Here is a 17,030-nt window from a genome sequence, read left to right as displayed (position 1 = left end):
GAACTTCAGGAAGACAGCTAACCTTGTACTAAGCTTAACTTGGAACGTATCAAGGCTCGTCACACATTTACCATCCCACTGGCAGTTCCGAGTCGTCACTCATCCATGGACATGGTGTACTGGTACCATGTCCAATGACGACCGTGGAATTGATCTGCCTGATATAAATTTTATCCTCAGACTCGTTGCGAGGTATACCTTCGTCCTGTCCAACTCCGAGGATGCCGCTCGCGAAGCGCTACAGGGTGACACCAAGTTCTTGAATTTTGACAGGATGGTAATTCTGTCAAGAGCCGAATGTGTTTGTGCGCATGCCTGCTTAGTTCCAACGGATACATCACTGCAGTTAATTTTCCCCCTGGCTAAAAGCTTTTCATGACATTGCCGATGTCACCTTTCGTCTTGGGGTTCTCTTCTACTTCATGGCTTAAAGTGCGTGAAATCCTTTTGTGAGAGGAAAAATATATGGAACAAGAACACGAACTGTTTATCCCCAAGGGCTCGAACACTCTTTTCACCTGAATCCCTCGGTTACTGATGATGCCGTTATGAACCGTATTTTGCGACGTGTTCTAATCTAACGCGACTGCTGGATCGAGTGTAATTCACTTGGAGCCTTCAGACCTCGGTAAGGAGTCACATCGCACGCCTAGGAGCTGACCCCCATCGTTGGGTGAATGTTTAGTTCAGCGTCCCAGGTTTCGTAGGCTAATTTGTCATCGAAATAGATCATCGTTACTCTACCTGATCTTCTCATACGGTTAAGTCCGAGACCAACGCACGCGAGTTCATACAAGTCCCGCGGATATCTGTTATGTGCACGGTGAGGCCGGCAGCGCCTATTTGGTGGATATCTCGCGCCCTCGTTCCCACAAAGCGCTCGAGCATTTGAGCATTCTGAACGTGCTTCCCACCTGCAGAGGGGTAGCAGAGGACATATGGCGGCGCGGCTGCACCCGAAGCGGAAGCGCGTAATTTGGCATCAAGGTATAGGGAAAATAAATAGAAGTGTGTAGGACGCGGAGCTAATTATGGAGATTTTAGATGTTGACGGGATGGTGTGTTAGAAAGCAAAGGAAGGGGTGAAGATTGCAAGGGTGGAGGAGGGATGCAAGGAAGGCAAGCTCTACAAAAGTATTATGGATTTGATGTCTGTCCAACACAGTCAATTGTTATTACAGAGCTTACAGAAGGGAAATGGAGATGACTTCTCTCATTGTACATTTTCTTCAGCGAGGCATGAACTTTACCGGTGATACTTTGCTTTTACATTCGGAGCTCTGCCACAGCGCTCTCAGTCCTTCACCGCTCTAACAACCCGAAGACGGGATGCATGACGAAGAACAAAGTCTCAAGTCTCAAGCTTTCTGCAACATCAGGAAAACGTAATTCACTACAGAGTGCTACAGAGCGCTCTGTAGCACTCTGTAATGAGTTACGTTCTCCTGATGAACGCTGCAAGGGGAGGCTATACTTAGCACATGCGGAAGCTAGCCAGAAACAAAATGAAAGTCAATTAATTTGCACGAGCAGCGAAAAAAAAGACTGAAGTCATTTATCAATGCTTTAAGGCTCATGTGGTAGTGCTTAACCCCTGACGGTTTCTTCTTACTGCATTCTTGTCCTAAAGAACCACTGAATGAGTTTCCAAGTAAGTCACAAACAGCGCCAGGCAACGGTGCAAAAGGGGAATAATTATTGCGTTTGTTTTCAACTACCCGAGATCGCATTCACCTTCAATGACGTTACTGGCAATGAACAGTACCACAAGCTAGATCTTGGCGTGTTCCTGAGGGAACAGGACACCACCTAACGTCAAGCACTAATAACTTCGAAAAATGTTCATATCTGCGGGAAGAAACCGGCGCCGTCTGTCAAAACAGGGATTTATTTCCGTCTCAGATGCAGTCGAAACGTCGGAGACATGTCAAGTTGCTAACGAGAGCACCGCTCGACCAGACAAGTGATAGTCCTACACAGCCCCAAGAGACAACCTCGCCGTCATCAAACTAAAAAATAAGGTATCAAATTCCTCACCTGCGGAGTGACGATAAGGACGGCACTAATAGAACCAAGATGCTTGATCTTGAACCTGGTATCAGAGTCCAATGCCAACAGAATGGCATGTCCGATGGTGACGTAAATCACCATCCAGCTGGTGGGCCAGTTACAACAAAGTAAACGCTGTGCTTGGCCAGGCATCCAGACTGATAAATCATCGTGACAAGTGGGGACTTGAGTCGGCCACTTGACTTCAATTGAAAGTTAACTCCTAGCTGTCAATGCCACTACTGTGCACAAGAATACTGGTCGATAATGGACAACTTCTGAATGGAAACGGTCGGCTCGCGGACGTTGCCTCCGAGAAAGTACGTATACACATCGCTGTCCTGTTTTCCGAACGAATGTGTCAATCACGGTAGGATTGTCCGGTCAGGAGGTCTAGGTCTGGTTGTGGACAGCCGTGATAGAACACTTCTAGTCACGGCGTTTTGGTCGAAGCTGTGCGAGTTTACAGCCTGTCAGATGTCATTTGACTTGTTCCGATTTAAGCATGTTCCACAGATCTGACTAACCCATACTGGACACCAAAATAGAGAAGTTTTAATTCAGGCCATGGGTACTGTACTCTGCGACATAGACATGCAAGAGGAAAACCAATCATGGAGCATGATGGTAGTCTGATGAAAAGTTGAACGTTTAACCGCAGGTGATGCATAAGAGCTCGATCATGACTTACATATACATGGACAGCAAACATTATTGGAAGGGTTACTTCCTCTTTGCCATCTGCATAGTTAGGTTGTCAATGTACATCTGCAAGGTCGAATTTTCGGATATGAGTTGGTTGACGTCCGACTGGACGCTGTGCACTCGTGCAACAAGTGCTGAAGATGCGAGGTTGACGACTGCATAAACTGATATCTAGGAAGCAAGTACCTTGTAAATCGCCCTGTGCAGCTGCAATCTCTCTGTGAGGCGCCAATCAGAAGCTGGTGGTTAGGAAGTCGAAGGATGAAACTGACTTAAGAATCCTCTCCTTCCGTATCGCATCCTTTACTATGTCGCCAGATTGCTGCTCAGGCTCGCCCCAGGCTGTGGCAGCTCCGAAATCATTGAACGACATGGTGTCACATGCTCAGACTGTTCACGGTCCGCTCAGGGTACTTATTTGTGAACATCACCAAGATTTCGATTAGTACACACAAACTAATCCAAACTCAACAGCTACTAGTAGTACTAATACTTGGCAGTTAATGATCACTAAAGTACCATCGTTCCAAACATTCCTAGATAACCCGATACTAAGCTTAAAACCAAGATGCGGAATTTAGATCGATGATAACACTAATGTCCATAGTCAGGAAAAGCCTTGACTGAGTAACGTCTGACCGCCAATCTACTCCTTCTTGTCTTTCCCAGTACTAGCACTCACTTTGGCCTTGAGCTCCTCCTCGATCTTTGCCAGCTCTCTCACCTCCGCACGACGTGCGTATTCTTGTCCGCCCTGTCGGAGCAAAGTCAGAAATAGATATTAGGAGGGTAACACAAGAAACAAAACGGGCTTCGGGGTTCCGTGATGCGCTCCTCGGGCAGGAAATGTGATGGAAAAATGTTTCAAATTGAGCTGATTCGCACGGGAAAGCGAGCGTCGCATGATGGAAGACGAAAGAAATTGTCTGATGATCACCTGAAGCACTAGAATGGCACCAAGGACTACCATCATAATGGTATTGCCTGCTGAGAGTATTCGCATGGCTTCGATACGGTCCGCACGTGTATCGACATCCACGGGGGTGACAACAGTTCGCAAAGATGGAACTGTCACCGCAAGGTAGACAGCTACTGCAAAAACGTAACCCACTAGTCATATTATTGAGCGGTGTATCGAAGCAAGTCAAATTTGGCTCCTACCCAGACTCGATCCATCGAAGAAGATGGCACTCTCATCATATTTATGCAGTTTTGCAACAAGTCCTAAAATACCAACCCCCATGAAACCATGTAGAACCGCCTGTGACGACGAGCGTCATCCTCCTGACATTGTTGCTCGCAAAGAAACACAAACCTTAATTGCGGGCGGTGCATTGAAGAAAGTGGCATAGAATTGGAAGCCGTCTTCAACGATCTCCTCTGTCAATTCCTGATGCAGGATGCGGTAATCAACAAAGAAGCATATGAAGAGGACTCCTGTTGCAGAAATGCGAAGTTAGGTCTATCGGAGACACGAGTTGAGGTCTCACCAAGAAAAAAAGAGCATGAGGCAAGGACAGCGCCTTGTCTGAATCCCATCTTCAGGGTTGCTATATAACTAGTATTGGCGTAAGTAACTTCTAACTTGTGTTCAAGACGGGCTTACCGGAACTCGGATCAAGATATCGAGTTCGCCGAGGACCTTGGATTCAGGAAGACCTTTGTATTCTGCACAATTCCCAGCCAGAAACGAAGAAAACAAGTACAGCAAATTTTTGAGATCGTTCACGACAGCGTTAGTACTGTCCTACGTGGCCGGTGCCGGAGTCCCAACTATTATGTAAACCATGACCCCGATTCTCAATCAAATAGAGGCAAATTAGTGCACCGTCCGGCCGTGTGCCTTGCCCTTGGCAAGTCCGTAAGTCGCTCGACTTATGCGTTCTTTGAGGGTGGTTCATTCTCATCATGAGACTTGGGTGTTATGTGCATGATTCATGAACCATGACACTATTTGGCATCTGGCTCGATCATGACAGGTGTGTGTTTCTTGAGTAATTCAATTGAAGGAACCGCTGTACTCATGTAGCTGAGCCTTTTCTTCTCTCGCCAGAATACATCGATTCGAAATCACCGCCGGCCAAGATTTCGTCTAGCAAGCGACTATCTCTCCAGAAAGCCAGGGGTAATGCGTTATTCGACGGTCGCCAACCAGGTGACCTCATCAAACCCAATTGTAAGTACTGAAGTCATATATCCATGTATGTGCAATCCGAAGCTTGGAGTTCCACTCGGAACCTTGTATACAAAGTTCAGAGGTACGATATTTAAGTTCAAGCTGAGTGTAGAATGATGATCGATAGCCACTCCCACACAAATATTGCCCACACTGACTCACCACCAACTCACCACGCTATTTACAGGCAGCAGCAGCACTGTATTGACATCCATCGCTTCCTTGCCGCTGGATATTCGCAACCCCTTCGAGGTTTGATCGTGATCTGCATGCCTGCGATCGATGTATTGTTACACATGAATCGCTGCATTGTCCACTAGCGAAGAAGAGAAAACGGGGCGAGAATCTCACTCAATTGACAGACAAAGGGCTGGAATCAACGAAGGTAGATTCAGAATCTTACCGACGTTGAGTGCTATTTTTTGTTTGTTGTAGATCTAGGGTGTTCCCATCAGTGAGGAGCTGTCCACTTCTGATGATCTGACTACGGGAAACCAGGACGTTCCAGACAATAATATAGTGGTTATCATCGCCCTAGTACCTGATTCTTATCTTCTGTATTTTATGCAATTGTGCACTTGCCCTCTGGTGTCCAAGGGATGGACACTGGCTGGTAAGTCCGCTGTTGCTATAATATCAGACGATTATTGGCAATTATGTGGGCAAACGCTCTGCCCTACTTTTGTTTGCTTTAGACGTTTGTTCACTCGTCAGTCCAGGGTATTCCCTAGTGTTGCCGAAGCAAGTGTGATGAATCACAATTAATGATACCATGATCATTGACGATCGACAAAGTGCAGTACAGGTGCGGACAGTGTCGTGTGATACATAATCAAGTTGTAAGACAGGAGTTAAGAGGAAATGAGGCTCCCTCTATCCAGAAGAGAAGCTGGCTCCGTGCTATTTCGGTACCATAATCGCATCCTCGTGCTAGAAGTTCGAAGGTGATACAGAGGAAAGAGGGGTGAGGGAGCCTTGATGCGTAGTTCTGTGAAAGGGTGAATGCCGATTGGTGTCATGAGCTAGTTTGTACAAGAAGTCAAAGAGTAACGGAGTAACAAGGTGGGAGGTGGGATGCGTCAGCGCTTCGACGGGTAGCTTAGGATCTCAAACTCGGGTCGGGGTTGAGGGAAAAGAACGGCTGTCTGAGAGTGAGAGGTATCTCATTCGCTTGATGATTGAATTGAGAATATTTTCAGGAGCGCGAGCCGTTGGGGTGCTGAACTCTGGCACTGTCTCCGTTATCCACTAGAAAGAAAATGATGTTATCGGAACCTCCATAAAAGAAGAACAATCGTACCTTGCGTAGCGCTACGTCGTCAACTTCATCATTATCGCTAGCGCTGACAGCTGAAGGACTGGGTGTCATATCTCTGAAGACATTACCAAGCTTGGAGACGGTTGAAGAAGAGGTGAGGGTTGCGATACTGTCTAAGCTGTTCTCAGGCGATGAGATGGACGGCGATGACAAGGGAGTCTTGAAGTCATCGGTATCGTCGTGCGAGAAAGCAGGAGAGCGAAGATCATCATGAGCGGTTGCCAAGGAATTCCCTTCACCAGTAGTCGGTGGACAGGTCTCCGCAAGCCCCAGAACTTCGCAAGCTATTCTATCGGACGCATGGAGAAGCGCTAACGTAGAAATGCACAAAGTAACCACGGCGAGTTTTGGAGAAGCCTGTTCTGCCTCCTTCAGGGCATGACGGGTGTGACGAACCACGGTTTTGTTGAAGAGGACTGCCGAAAGAACGCCAGTCATGATAACTCGAGCGACAGTGGTGGAGACGAGAGAGACAGCGTTCATCGTGGAAGATCTAGTTACGATGTTTTAACTGAGCTAGTAGTTGGCAAATATCTCAAGAGGTCTGAATATTTATGTTTGGTTGCGTGGGCGGCTCGCGTCGCGATCGTCACGTGTACACAAAATCAAAGCACCAGATTAGTCGAATTTAACGACATGGCGAGCGAACGAACTATACAGATTGTTCAATCATCCACATCCCTTACACCACCTTCTCCACTCCAGGGGGGAACTTGTAGTTTCCCTGGCGTCTGACCTCGTCAAAGATGTCCATCTCCATCAGGCTTTTATCATGTCCCCAAAGCGAACTTTCACTCTTTCTATCTCGCACACACCGCGCAACCTCATCTGCCTGAAAATGCCATCCATTACCGACATACTCGAATTGCCTCATTTCCTCCTTTGTCACCTTGCTGCCTTCAAGGTACTGCACAGTGAAGCTCTTTGGGCAGTATATCGGCGCTGCAAGCGTGATCGTACCCTTCTCGTATCTAATTATGACACCAGGCTGATAGGAAGTCACGTTCAGGTTACATGACAGGATGGCTTGTGCAGCTAGTTCCCTTTCGGCGAAGGTGACCGTGAAGGAGGTATTGCGGTCGACTCCTGTCAGAGGGGTTTTCAACATTGTCCCGCTGACGTTGCTGGGAGCAGCTCCTTGGTTAGCAGGGTGTTCGTACAGTGCGAGAATGGCCTGCGATTGTCATTAAAAGAATAAAAATAAAGATAATTGCTGCCTTACCCAAATAAGAGGATATGGTCCCCTGCGACAGGTCAGGTTCTCTGCTATAAGTTTTACTTTGTGCACTCACAAATCTAGTAACGCGCCACCACCAAGGGCAGGATCCAAGATGCGGTGAGTCTTAGGAATTCCTGTTGTGCCTCATGGGATCTGACGGTACATAAAGTAACACGACATTACTCACTGTGAAGCTGAAAATCATCTGACAAGTCGGCTTGGAGAGCCAGTGGTGCACCCAATACACCACTTTCCGAAATTTTCTTAACCTCGAGCGCAAGAGGCTGGAAGCGTGTCCAAAGGGCTTCCATGAAGAACACTCCATGCTCTTTTGCAGCTGCAAGGAGCGACCGAAGCTCGGCCGCGTTTAATGTCACGGGTTTTTCGCAAAGAACGTGTTTCTTTGCCTTAATCGCATCGAGCGCATTTTCATAGTGAAGAGTATGAGGCGTGCCTAAACAACGCCCGGTAAGTTGAAATCGACCTGAATATGAAATTAAGTCGAACCAATGTAAACTGCATCGACATTCTGCGCCACATTTTGTTAGATTGGTTGTTGTTTTGACAGTATTCTACTTACCGGGTCTGCGAAGACACCAGCATAGCTCCCATATGCTTTAATTGACTTATCACCCTTGGCATATTCGGTAATGAACTTTTGCGCTGATTGGACGCTTCGCGACCCGACAGCAGTCACTTTGTGTGCCACATCAGTGACATCACGGCTGCATTTAACGATGTCATTCGATTTCACGGTGGACAGCAGAGTGGAACGGACGTTTCGGGATCAACAAGAAGATCCTAAGCCACACTTCTTAATTAGAAAGAGAAATGGACGAATATTTCAAACGCACTGTTACGAAGCAATTGGCTATCCTGCCGGTTGAGATAATGCCCCAGCGAAGAACGAATGGTTTGGTCATGACAACTGGAGTGGAGTAATGGGGGCCCGTGAATGCAGGAATGTATTGGGGCGGGTTGGTGCAACTCGCATAGATGCATTGTGTCATTATATATGTCCTTACAAGGATGGTCCAAGTCACGCTGATGGCAGCTGATCAGGGGTTCGGCCCGACTTAGTCACTGCGTTTCGTGTATGATAGGGCTCTTCAGTTCGCTGCAAATTTGGTAAAATTATAACCCAATTAGCTGTAATCAATCGCACCTGGTGACCTAGCCACGTTTCACAACTCATCCGCACATCTGACCATCATCCACCACGGATTGTCACTGGGGCATTATCTATAACCCCCGATTTTTGACACGCCCTCGTTCACGATATGTATGAAAATCAGGATGGCATAGTGAGCGTCCTCACTCAGCTGTTTGAGCATTCTGATATCCTGATAACCAAACTCGTTCCGGAACTCTTCCAATCCATCCGGAATACACCTCTTGAAACCATAGACCCCACTAACGCGCTCATTGAACGTGCTATCGCTATCATCCACGCGTGGAATGCACATGAGCAAGCAGAATTCATCACTGCACACCCAAGGATCGGGGAGATCAAACAGCTCTCTGCGTTGAGCGCCAAAGAGCAAAGTGGTGGCCTCTCTGCTACAACAAGGTCGGAGACACCCCCAGAGGTGTTAAAACGGCTGGAACACCTTAACGCGTGTTATGAGCGTGTGTACTCTGGACTGAGGTACATCACGTTCGTGAACGGGAGAACTAGGGCTGCAATTGCGAGGGAGATGGAGGACAAGCTACAGCTTGGACACCCTTTGGAGAGCTATCCAGATGGGTCTCCGCTGAACGAGCCTGCGGCAGAAAGCCTGATCTATGTCGCGAAGAACAGTGAGGACTGGTTAAGTGAGCTGAAACGAGCGGTGGATGATGTAGGGAAGATCGCTAAGAGTAGACAGAAGTCATTGGGGTGGTGATGACATTGAGATTGTATCGACTCAACAGATTGGAGCTCCGTATGTACATTCTATCACTAGATCCCCACGGAGACTACAGCAAATATGATCCCGGGCAGATCAATGAGTGAATAAATACGAACACGAATCGAACAACGAGGGATTGCAGAAGGAAGCAAAATATAGAAGTACAACAGTATCGCGAATAAAAACTCCAGCGCTGGGAGATAAATAAAGCAAAATACCTACTGAAACGAACCGTAAGATAAAGTTGTCCGTTGAATTCGCCTCGCTAAATGCGAGTTGTGTGTCGTCGTGGTATTTGGCCTTTGTCCGCCATCTCTTTCCACTGTATACAAAATAGATCCATCACATTGAAAAACGCTTGCAAAAATAAATGGCACGTACCTGTAGCGCGGCCTGCCTCCTCGATTCCCACTCTGGGTGGCAGTCGCGCAGCTCTTGATAGAATTGCTCAACCATTTCTATGTATCGTTGCTTTTCCTCCTTTATACGCTTGAGGTTCTCATAGAAATCTGCACGTTCTTTCATACGAGCCTCGCTACGTTCCTTGACTTGACGTGCCCACTCTTCGCGCGTCTTGACCCGCCTGTCGTGCTGCTCATCCCAATATTTCTTGTTCTTCTGAGCAAGCTGGACGCGGTCGTCGTAGGCCTAAATCAATGAAATATGTTGGCGTCCATCATTTCAACAGAAGCATGAGCATGATTAAACACACCTTCCTTTTCACTGGATCACTAAGCACCTCAAATGCTTCGCATACCTTGCAACAAAATCATATCATCGGCATTAGCATCAAGCAATCATTCGCACCAAGCTCAGACCGCCCATACATTTCTGAACCTTCCCTCTGCAGCGCGGCGCTCTTGCTCCGTCACGGTAGGTTCGAGCTTGTCAGGGTGCGTTTCAAGAGCTTTCTGTTTGTATGCCTTCCTCACTGTGATCGAAAGTGAAGATCAGTTTCACGAGGCAGATTAGACTAGTGCGAACCATCATCCGTAGAAGCAGTGATTGGGATCGCAAGGACGTCGTACAGTGTGAGTCCTATCATGGATAGTAGATGCTATTGGAACAGATGTCTATTGATTCGAGCTTGCCTCGCGGGCAGATCGACGGGTTTTTGGACTGCAGTAAATAAGAAATGAGAGCTGTGAGTAACAAATAGGGAGTGTGATGTTAAGCAGAGGCCGCAGAACGGGGTTTAACGAAGGAATCCGAAGCAAGTTGGGAATTTCAAACTTCAACCTTGTTTGGACGAAAATGGATGATCCCCGTCCAGCACGCGACCGTGTACATATTTCACGTGATGAGTCTTATCGATCCATTTTTAGATTCACGACTTGTTCACAAGACTGGTCTGGACTCTCCACCAGCTTCTAGACAGGCGTGTCATATAAAAAGTATGTTTGTTGAGTCGCAGATCAAACACTGAACTGATGCAATCGATTTGCAGTCGGGAGGCCTTGCAATGCCATCAATCCATTGATATTACACCTCGTACTCCGAGTCATGAATCACGATCGATTTGTACCATATACTGCACACCTCGTCACCATTTCTTTTACGCTGCTTCTATACTTCCAGTCGCTTTAACTGCGCAAGAAGGCCCACACCACCTGCATAAACCTTTCTGTCTCTTCCAGCTGCGGGACATGCGCTGAGTCCGCAAATTGTACCCATCGGACCTTCGGGATATGCTGAAAGAAGGGCTCTACGACCATGTCCTGTGCTTCATCGTACCTTCCGTTGATGAGCAATGTCGTTGCCTGAATATTGTGCAGCCGGTCAATCACGCTCCATGTCCTTAAAGAGCCAGTGATGTAAAATTCATTCGGCCCGTTCCTGTCCCCCGAAAGTTGAAGATGCATGACACAGATGGACGAAACACCTACATGGTTGAGTACACGGTTGGATCCTTTTCCATCCATGTAAGCCCGTCCACCAGGGACTGGGGCATTGGGTCGAGCCTACACAAATGACGCTTGTAAAATTCGTTCGTTGCGGCAATGTACTCTGGATCCGTTGTTGTATTTGCTGCCTCATGCTTATTCAACGCATCCTGTACTTCCTTCGGCAGCTCCTTCCTCAACTCGTTGGCGGCCTTAACCCACAGCGCCATACTCGCTGGCGAGTCAGCAATCACCAGTTTCCCGAGGCCTTTTGGCTGGCGCGTTGCAAACTCTGATGCCAACATCCCTCCCCAGCTCTGCCCAAGTACGTTATAGTTGTCAGTGGATGTTTAAGTGATTCAGGAGATTATGCAGCTCGTCAACGAAGAGCTGCACAGTCCAGAAGTCCACATCTCCGTTCTTCTCTGGGAGGTGCGTGGAGCGTCCATTGCCGAGTTGATCATAAACTATAACGGGTACGTCGAAGAGACGCGTGAGCTCGGAAAGGATGTCGAGGTATTCATGGGTTGAACCGGGACCACCGTGGAGTACTACAAGAGGTGGGTTATGTGGGTGGGGGAGAGTACCATACACCTTGTACCAAGTCTTGCAGGGCTTGCCTGCACCAGGAACATTAAAATCGGCTTCGCCTTCCCTTACTTTGAGTGAGGACATGGATTTCTGTGGTTTATGGCTTCTAAAGCGCTGGTGGGTGGGTTTCGTTAGGTGGATGATGGTGGACGTCGATGTTTATCTTATGACGGGTCTAGCATGAGAGAAGGTACTTATAGTCGCATGGTAGTATGTCCGGAACAGCGGTACATTCGTTCCGCCTATTTTTCTCATTGACAGTCAGGCTTCAGATTCCTCAAGCTTTCAATGAAGATCATCTACTAGTATCGACCACACCTACAATGCTTGATCTGAATCGATCGCCATCCAATCTCAACGTCCGAGTTTGTCAGAGTAACATCAAATATTCTGAATGGCCTGCCTTGTCGTCTTTTTTGGTGATACCTAGTACCTAGTTGGACTTAGATCAAGACTGTTATTATCATTATCCCATCTGGAATCAATCGTGGGGACGGTGGTTGCACATAGGTCTGACTTTTAAAACACGCACAAATATATCGGATTCACTGTTCAGTACCGCCATCCTCTAGTTGTGCATATTATATACATACCATCCTATCTTTGTGATCTTCTTGCTAACACTCCCTGCATCTGAATCTGGATCCAATAGCGACTAGTTACTGGCAAATGATCCTCATCGCCTCGATGTTCGCCGCCCGTGTTGCCATCACGTGGTTGTCACCGGTTTTCAACCACTACACTTCTCTCAGGCCCGAAGCCTAGGGAGATCTTAGTTGGCCAGCCTGGCCTTATTACAAATCTATGTTTGTCGACGGTCATCCGAGTCCTCCAACCTTGTTCTAGCTCACCTCTGACAGTAAACTTCCAGGCTACTCGAAAATTTATCCACAATTCCCAGGTATCCGCACAGAAGCACATGAATATCTAAGACAACTGTTATCAAGCACATTACAATGAACCAGTAACGCAAATACCTCATTGGCAGCCTACTCGCAGGCATGATCCCTTTCGTCTCAGTCACGGCTATTGAAACTTTGGCTGCTTCCACTTATCGGAGGAACACTGAACTTATACGACCTTGCAAGCAAGGTAACACGGCCGAATTCCATGGGGAATCAAACACCACGATATTGACTTCCTTCACACATGTCCCCATCGCCCTGGAGCAAAAGGTTGAAGGTCACTGCTAACAGGTTTGCCCATAGTCTAGCGCACCAAGTCCGGCTTCCTTCACTACTTGAACTCGAGGCCTTTCATATTTTCTCTCTCCTTGATTGGGATGAGACAGACGATATGTCGGTCTGCCTATTTAGTGGGCGTTTTTCAATTTCATTACACCGCTTTTAAAGCTTTCATTTTCGTATATGTTATTATACATGCACGGTTGAAAGGTTTGGAATACAATGTTTGTTTACGTTCTGAGCAGGACGTGCACGTGACTGAGAGAAATTAATGAAACGTGACCTTATCGTTGTCAATCAAGGGGCACATGAGATCAGGAAACTAAGTATAGGTGCAACCATGGCCAATTGGGTTGGTTCGAGTCATGGCATCGTCTCTGGTTCAGTCTTATAACCTCAGCTACTCGAAGAACCGGGAATATGAACATGGGAGTCACACAACTGGAACCATACATACTTAAAGGTCAGTGGCGCCGTTGTCGGGATGCGTAAACGAGCTCAAACATAATTTCAGGCTCAATCAAGGTTGTCGACAGGTTCTTTTCTGTGCCCGTGGATTATGCTAAACCGGATGGTTCGCACATCCGAATATTTGTGCGCAACCTTATTCCGTTGAATGAAGCCAACGGATCTGGCACAGACACTGCAGAGTCGGATTTGCCTTATCGTATGTCATTCCCGATTCTTCCAACTATTGTATGCATGATGTTCACTCGCGTAAACCAGTCTTGCATTTGCAAGGTAACTCGTCACGCGTCATGACTAAGTTGCGATCAGAGGTTAATTTCTGCGTCGTGCAGGCGGTCCAGGATTCGGTGTCGACCTATCTCTCAGCGTAGACTTGGGGAATGCGGTACGTTGATTTGTCTTCAGTGTTTGCGAGACTAAGCATACTACTATGAGCAAGCTTCACAAGAAAAAATATCAGGCAAGCAATGTCATGAGTCCTCGCTCATCCATGATTGCTATTTGACAATCGCAGACCCTTTGGCTTGATCCTCGTGGGACTGGCCTGAGCACGCCAATAACAGCGGATATCTTCCAAACGAAGCAAATGGACGACGAGGCCATTGCCAAGTATCTCAAACACTTTCGTGCAGATAACATTGGTGGGTATTTCCTCATAACACTAAGTGTCGCCAGTGTTCACGCGGAAGATAGTCAGAGACTGTGAGACTATTCGGCACTTTCTCCTCGACGGCAAGAAAGATCCTGAAGCACGTAAATGGACAATCTTTGGGCAAAGTTTCGGAGGCTTCTGTGCCGCCACCTACCTTTCGTTCCACAGTGATGGCTTGAAGGAGGTCTTCATCACTGGCGGTATCCCACCCATGGTCGACTCTCCCGACGCAGTTTACGAAGCCCTCGTTTGTAAGTGCCTAGCCGTTTGCCCTCCTTTCAACTGACAGTTTGTCTAGTGAAGGTGGAAGAACGAAACATGGTTTATTATGAAAAGTATCCCCAAGATGTAAGAAATGTAAGAAATTCAGACCAGAGTACCTCCCCCAAGTTGCTAATTAACTACAGGTTCGTCGGATATTAGGTTTCCTAGAAGACAACGATGTCGTTATTCCGAACGGCGGGAATCTAACGGTTTCGCGGTGGTTACAACTCGGCGTGCAATTTGGATCGCATGGTAGGTTTCGATTTACTGCGAAAGCGTGGTATTTTATATTATATGCTTAGGCGGCATCGATCGGGTCCACCGTATGTAAATTCGCTTCAACTTCGTCAATGAGTGCTTATTCATACACGCAGAGCTCGTGTTCCGAGCGATCACAGACTTGGACACGTTTGGGAGGCTGTCATATGGGCTTATTGACAGTGTACAGAGCGCACAGAGCTTTGACGCCAATCCAATTTACGCAGTGCTTCACGAGCCTATCTATTGCCAAGGGTGCGTTTCGGATCGATCCTATCATTCGCAAAGCATATATCAACCGATCATTTCTGTCTCAGGCGGATGTCAAGCTGGTCTGCACACCGTGTCATCCAGAAGAATGATAGGTTTATTTGGGGGAAAGTGAGGCATATGTCTGATGATATGCCCATTTACTTCACGGGGGAGATGGTACGTCCATGGTTAGTCAAGGGTCTTCGAGATGTTGAGATTGGATCCATGCATCGACAGATATTCCCCGACATGTTCGAAGATTATCATCATCTACGTCCCCTGCGGGGCGCAGCCGAACTGCTGGCTCACGATGAAGATTGGCCTATGTTGTATGACAAAGAGGCCCTGAAAAAGAACAAAGTGAAAGTAAACGCTGCAGTGTGAGTGGAGGTTATGATTGTTGATGAACTGGACTTAATACCCACCCCATAGCTATTATGATGACATGTGAGCAACGTCCCTTAAGTGACTCTTGCTGTCCCTCATATCAATACCTTCAGGTATGTCGATTTTGGTCTTGTGCAAGAGACAGCGTCTGTCATCGGCAACGTGGAACAATTCATCACCAACCAGAGTTTCCATGACGGTATACGCAAGCACACGGAAAACATTTTGACTACCCTTTTCGACCTGTCTAAACGAGAGCGCGATTAGACAATTTTACCTGTAGCTTGTAAGGTGGCATTAATTTCGAGATTGAGGTGGTACGGGATTGATGGTATCTACAGTCATTGCACTATGTGAAAGCCTTCTTTACTTGTACTAATAGCAGTTCGGTAATCTGTGTCAGAAATCAATGGATGTTTTCAAAATCAGGTCATGAATGGAAATGTCGACTACCTGGAAGGCTCGGACATTTCATGTTCGTCATATTTCCGAGAATAGTCGGTGACTGCAGTTCGGTGAGATAGTAGGTACCAGTTGGCTCGAACGCCAACGGAAAATGTATGTTTTTGGTTTTGTTGTCGTTTTATCGGCATTGCTTTGTATGCAGAATTTGCAACAGATTGAAGACCGTAGCACGTGCACTCGAGTCCACAACTGCACTGTAGTGTACTGAATACAATAGAGTGGTCAGAGATGCTCCAGCCAACAGGCATGTCGTGATAGCCAGGAACTTTGATTATGATCCGGTCATTATACTCTAGAGCCAAAGCAGATATGTTTATTCATTCCGTAGACATGCGGGGAAATCAGCCCCCTGCAGGTGCATAGCGTCCTGCTAAGCCAACGACAGTAAAACCAGCAGGAAGACATATCGATGACTAATCTGATAGCTCCTTTTCCTTTACGCCATATTTTGCAGGGTCGGTACCGTGATGTTGATGGTTGACGAAGTTGAACCTGTAATTATTGTTGTGAGTCTGAAACTGAAGACGATGGTGATATGTGTTCGTACATGGGGAATGCGTCTGCAAAATCGATAGATTTAGCCGGAAAAACGCTGGTTGACATACTCTAGCGATACTCACGGAATTTCAACTGAGACCACGCAGAGTTCCTATATGCAGTACCCTGCACCCACTCTGGCTGGCTGGATGTAGCATACAAAGGCTTACCCTCAGCTGCCCTTTGGGAGAGCTCAGCCAGATCCAAGTCCTCCTCTCGTTTGTTCTCCGACCAACCCCAGAAACGAACTAACAAGGAAAACAATGAGGCTGCTCACGTCGTGTACAACCAGGGCAACTCACAACTTGAGCGTTGGTATGCCAGCAGGAAACCGCCGATGAAGCCAAGGAAGCCTCCGAGCCGAAGGCTAGTCCGTAGACGAACTTTTGCGGGGTCAGCCATATCTAGCACAAGGACAATCCGTATCAGCCTGATACAAAGCGTTCTGGTTGAAACAAGGATGCGTACTCCAGAAATACAAAGCACCCGGGAATGCGGCTGTTCCTGCGGCCCAGGTTGCATAATCTGACGAGCGGAAATAACGCACAACGCGGAAAGCGTGTGGGTCAGCGTCGATGAGCGGGTATGGTGTCGTGACGACCTTGTTAGGCATGGCGACAAATGTTGACAAAAAGAATGACTGTTGTCGGCGTTGTGTGCAGGAAGACAAGGTCACGGTTCGTCGCGAACATTGACCGGCCCTAAACCGGGAAGTGCCAGCTCTGCTCTC

The 17,030-nt window shown here is 47.3% G+C and overlaps 9 protein-coding genes across 9 annotated transcripts; 2 read left to right on the top strand and 7 right to left on the bottom strand.

The window, feature by feature from the left end:
• Window positions 1-2,772: 2,772 nt before the first annotated feature.
• On the bottom strand, window positions 2,773-3,127 carry BJ212DRAFT_1277907 (uncharacterized protein; the record flags this gene model as incomplete). Its single annotated transcript, XM_041331394.1, has 3 exons — window positions 2,773-2,888; window positions 2,941-2,972; window positions 3,027-3,127. The coding sequence occupies 3 exons, from the start codon at window positions 3,125-3,127 to the stop codon at window positions 2,773-2,775; spliced, it is 249 nt and encodes an 82-aa protein (XP_041189996.1).
• A 44-nt stretch (window positions 3,128-3,171) lies between these two features.
• Window positions 3,172-4,601, bottom strand: BJ212DRAFT_1374167 (Shr3 amino acid permease chaperone). Its single transcript, XM_041336393.1, has 7 exons — window positions 4,583-4,601; window positions 4,361-4,527; window positions 4,245-4,312; window positions 4,070-4,191; window positions 3,916-4,015; window positions 3,692-3,864; window positions 3,172-3,508 (listed from the first exon to the last, which is right to left on the bottom strand). The coding sequence occupies exons 3-7, from the start codon at window positions 4,291-4,293 to the stop codon at window positions 3,401-3,403; spliced, it is 552 nt and encodes a 183-aa protein (XP_041189995.1). The 5' UTR covers window positions 4,294-4,312; window positions 4,361-4,527; window positions 4,583-4,601; the 3' UTR covers window positions 3,172-3,400.
• Window positions 4,602-5,709: 1,108 nt separating this feature from the next.
• Window positions 5,710-6,795, bottom strand: BJ212DRAFT_505627 (uncharacterized protein). The gene is made up of 2 exons (XM_041343356.1): window positions 6,231-6,795; window positions 5,710-6,178 (listed from the first exon to the last, which is right to left on the bottom strand). Exons 1-2 carry the CDS (start codon window positions 6,729-6,731, stop codon window positions 6,038-6,040), a joined length of 642 nt encoding a protein of 213 aa, XP_041189994.1. The 5' UTR covers window positions 6,732-6,795; the 3' UTR covers window positions 5,710-6,037.
• Window positions 6,796-6,930: 135 nt separating this feature from the next.
• BJ212DRAFT_1277729 (NAD(P)-binding protein) lies at window positions 6,931-8,390 on the bottom strand (the record flags this gene model as incomplete). Its single annotated transcript, XM_041331382.1, has 8 exons — window positions 6,931-7,422; window positions 7,471-7,492; window positions 7,541-7,601; window positions 7,655-7,921; window positions 7,975-7,996; window positions 8,048-8,192; window positions 8,246-8,268; window positions 8,322-8,390. The coding sequence occupies 8 exons, from the start codon at window positions 8,388-8,390 to the stop codon at window positions 6,931-6,933; spliced, it is 1,101 nt and encodes a 366-aa protein (XP_041189993.1).
• A 357-nt stretch (window positions 8,391-8,747) lies between these two features.
• Window positions 8,748-9,353, top strand: BJ212DRAFT_1448384 (Oxo-4-hydroxy-4-carboxy-5-ureidoimidazoline decarboxylase; the record flags this gene model as incomplete). Its single annotated transcript, XM_041338536.1, has 1 exon — window positions 8,748-9,353. The coding sequence occupies one exon, from the start codon at window positions 8,748-8,750 to the stop codon at window positions 9,351-9,353; it is 606 nt and encodes a 201-aa protein (XP_041189992.1).
• A 271-nt stretch (window positions 9,354-9,624) lies between these two features.
• On the bottom strand, window positions 9,625-10,404 carry BJ212DRAFT_1483638 (DnaJ domain-containing protein; the record flags this gene model as incomplete). Its single annotated transcript, XM_041340653.1, has 5 exons — window positions 9,625-9,681; window positions 9,741-10,007; window positions 10,072-10,116; window positions 10,187-10,290; window positions 10,344-10,404. 5 exons carry the CDS (start codon window positions 10,402-10,404, stop codon window positions 9,625-9,627), a joined length of 534 nt encoding a protein of 177 aa, XP_041189991.1.
• Window positions 10,405-10,708: 304 nt separating this feature from the next.
• On the bottom strand, window positions 10,709-12,332 carry BJ212DRAFT_1374150 (Alpha/Beta hydrolase protein). The gene is made up of 4 exons (XM_041336392.1): window positions 11,627-12,332; window positions 11,246-11,559; window positions 10,800-11,195; window positions 10,709-10,753 (listed from the first exon to the last, which is right to left on the bottom strand). Exons 1-3 carry the CDS (start codon window positions 11,915-11,917, stop codon window positions 10,943-10,945), a joined length of 858 nt encoding a protein of 285 aa, XP_041189990.1. The 5' UTR covers window positions 11,918-12,332; the 3' UTR covers window positions 10,709-10,753; window positions 10,800-10,942.
• Window positions 12,333-13,328: 996 nt separating this feature from the next.
• On the top strand, window positions 13,329-15,656 carry BJ212DRAFT_505383 (alpha/beta-hydrolase). The gene is made up of 15 exons (XM_041343355.1): window positions 13,329-13,480; window positions 13,532-13,684; window positions 13,744-13,758; window positions 13,818-13,870; window positions 13,925-13,945; window positions 14,000-14,126; window positions 14,179-14,388; window positions 14,436-14,494; window positions 14,545-14,653; window positions 14,704-14,724; window positions 14,776-14,914; window positions 14,977-15,088; window positions 15,149-15,291; window positions 15,344-15,358; window positions 15,412-15,656. Exons 1-15 carry the CDS (start codon window positions 13,438-13,440, stop codon window positions 15,563-15,565), a joined length of 1,374 nt encoding a protein of 457 aa, XP_041189989.1. The 5' UTR covers window positions 13,329-13,437; the 3' UTR covers window positions 15,566-15,656.
• Window positions 15,657-16,176: 520 nt separating this feature from the next.
• On the bottom strand, window positions 16,177-16,913 carry BJ212DRAFT_1483635 (NUXM, NADH-ubiquinone oxidoreductase subunit; the record flags this gene model as incomplete). Its single annotated transcript, XM_041340652.1, has 5 exons — window positions 16,177-16,255; window positions 16,311-16,323; window positions 16,384-16,548; window positions 16,603-16,704; window positions 16,769-16,913. 5 exons carry the CDS (start codon window positions 16,911-16,913, stop codon window positions 16,177-16,179), a joined length of 504 nt encoding a protein of 167 aa, XP_041189988.1.
• Window positions 16,914-17,030: the final 117 nt, after the last annotated feature.

The sequence above is a fragment of the Suillus subaureus genome, assembly GCF_016647635.1.
Source record: "Suillus subaureus strain MN1 chromosome Unknown BJ212scaffold_29, whole genome shotgun sequence".
NCBI classification, from domain to species: Eukaryota; Fungi; Basidiomycota; class Agaricomycetes; order Boletales; family Suillaceae; genus Suillus; species Suillus subaureus.
Note: the sequence above shows the minus strand (reverse complement) of the source record. Positions and strands in the feature narration are given on the sequence as shown.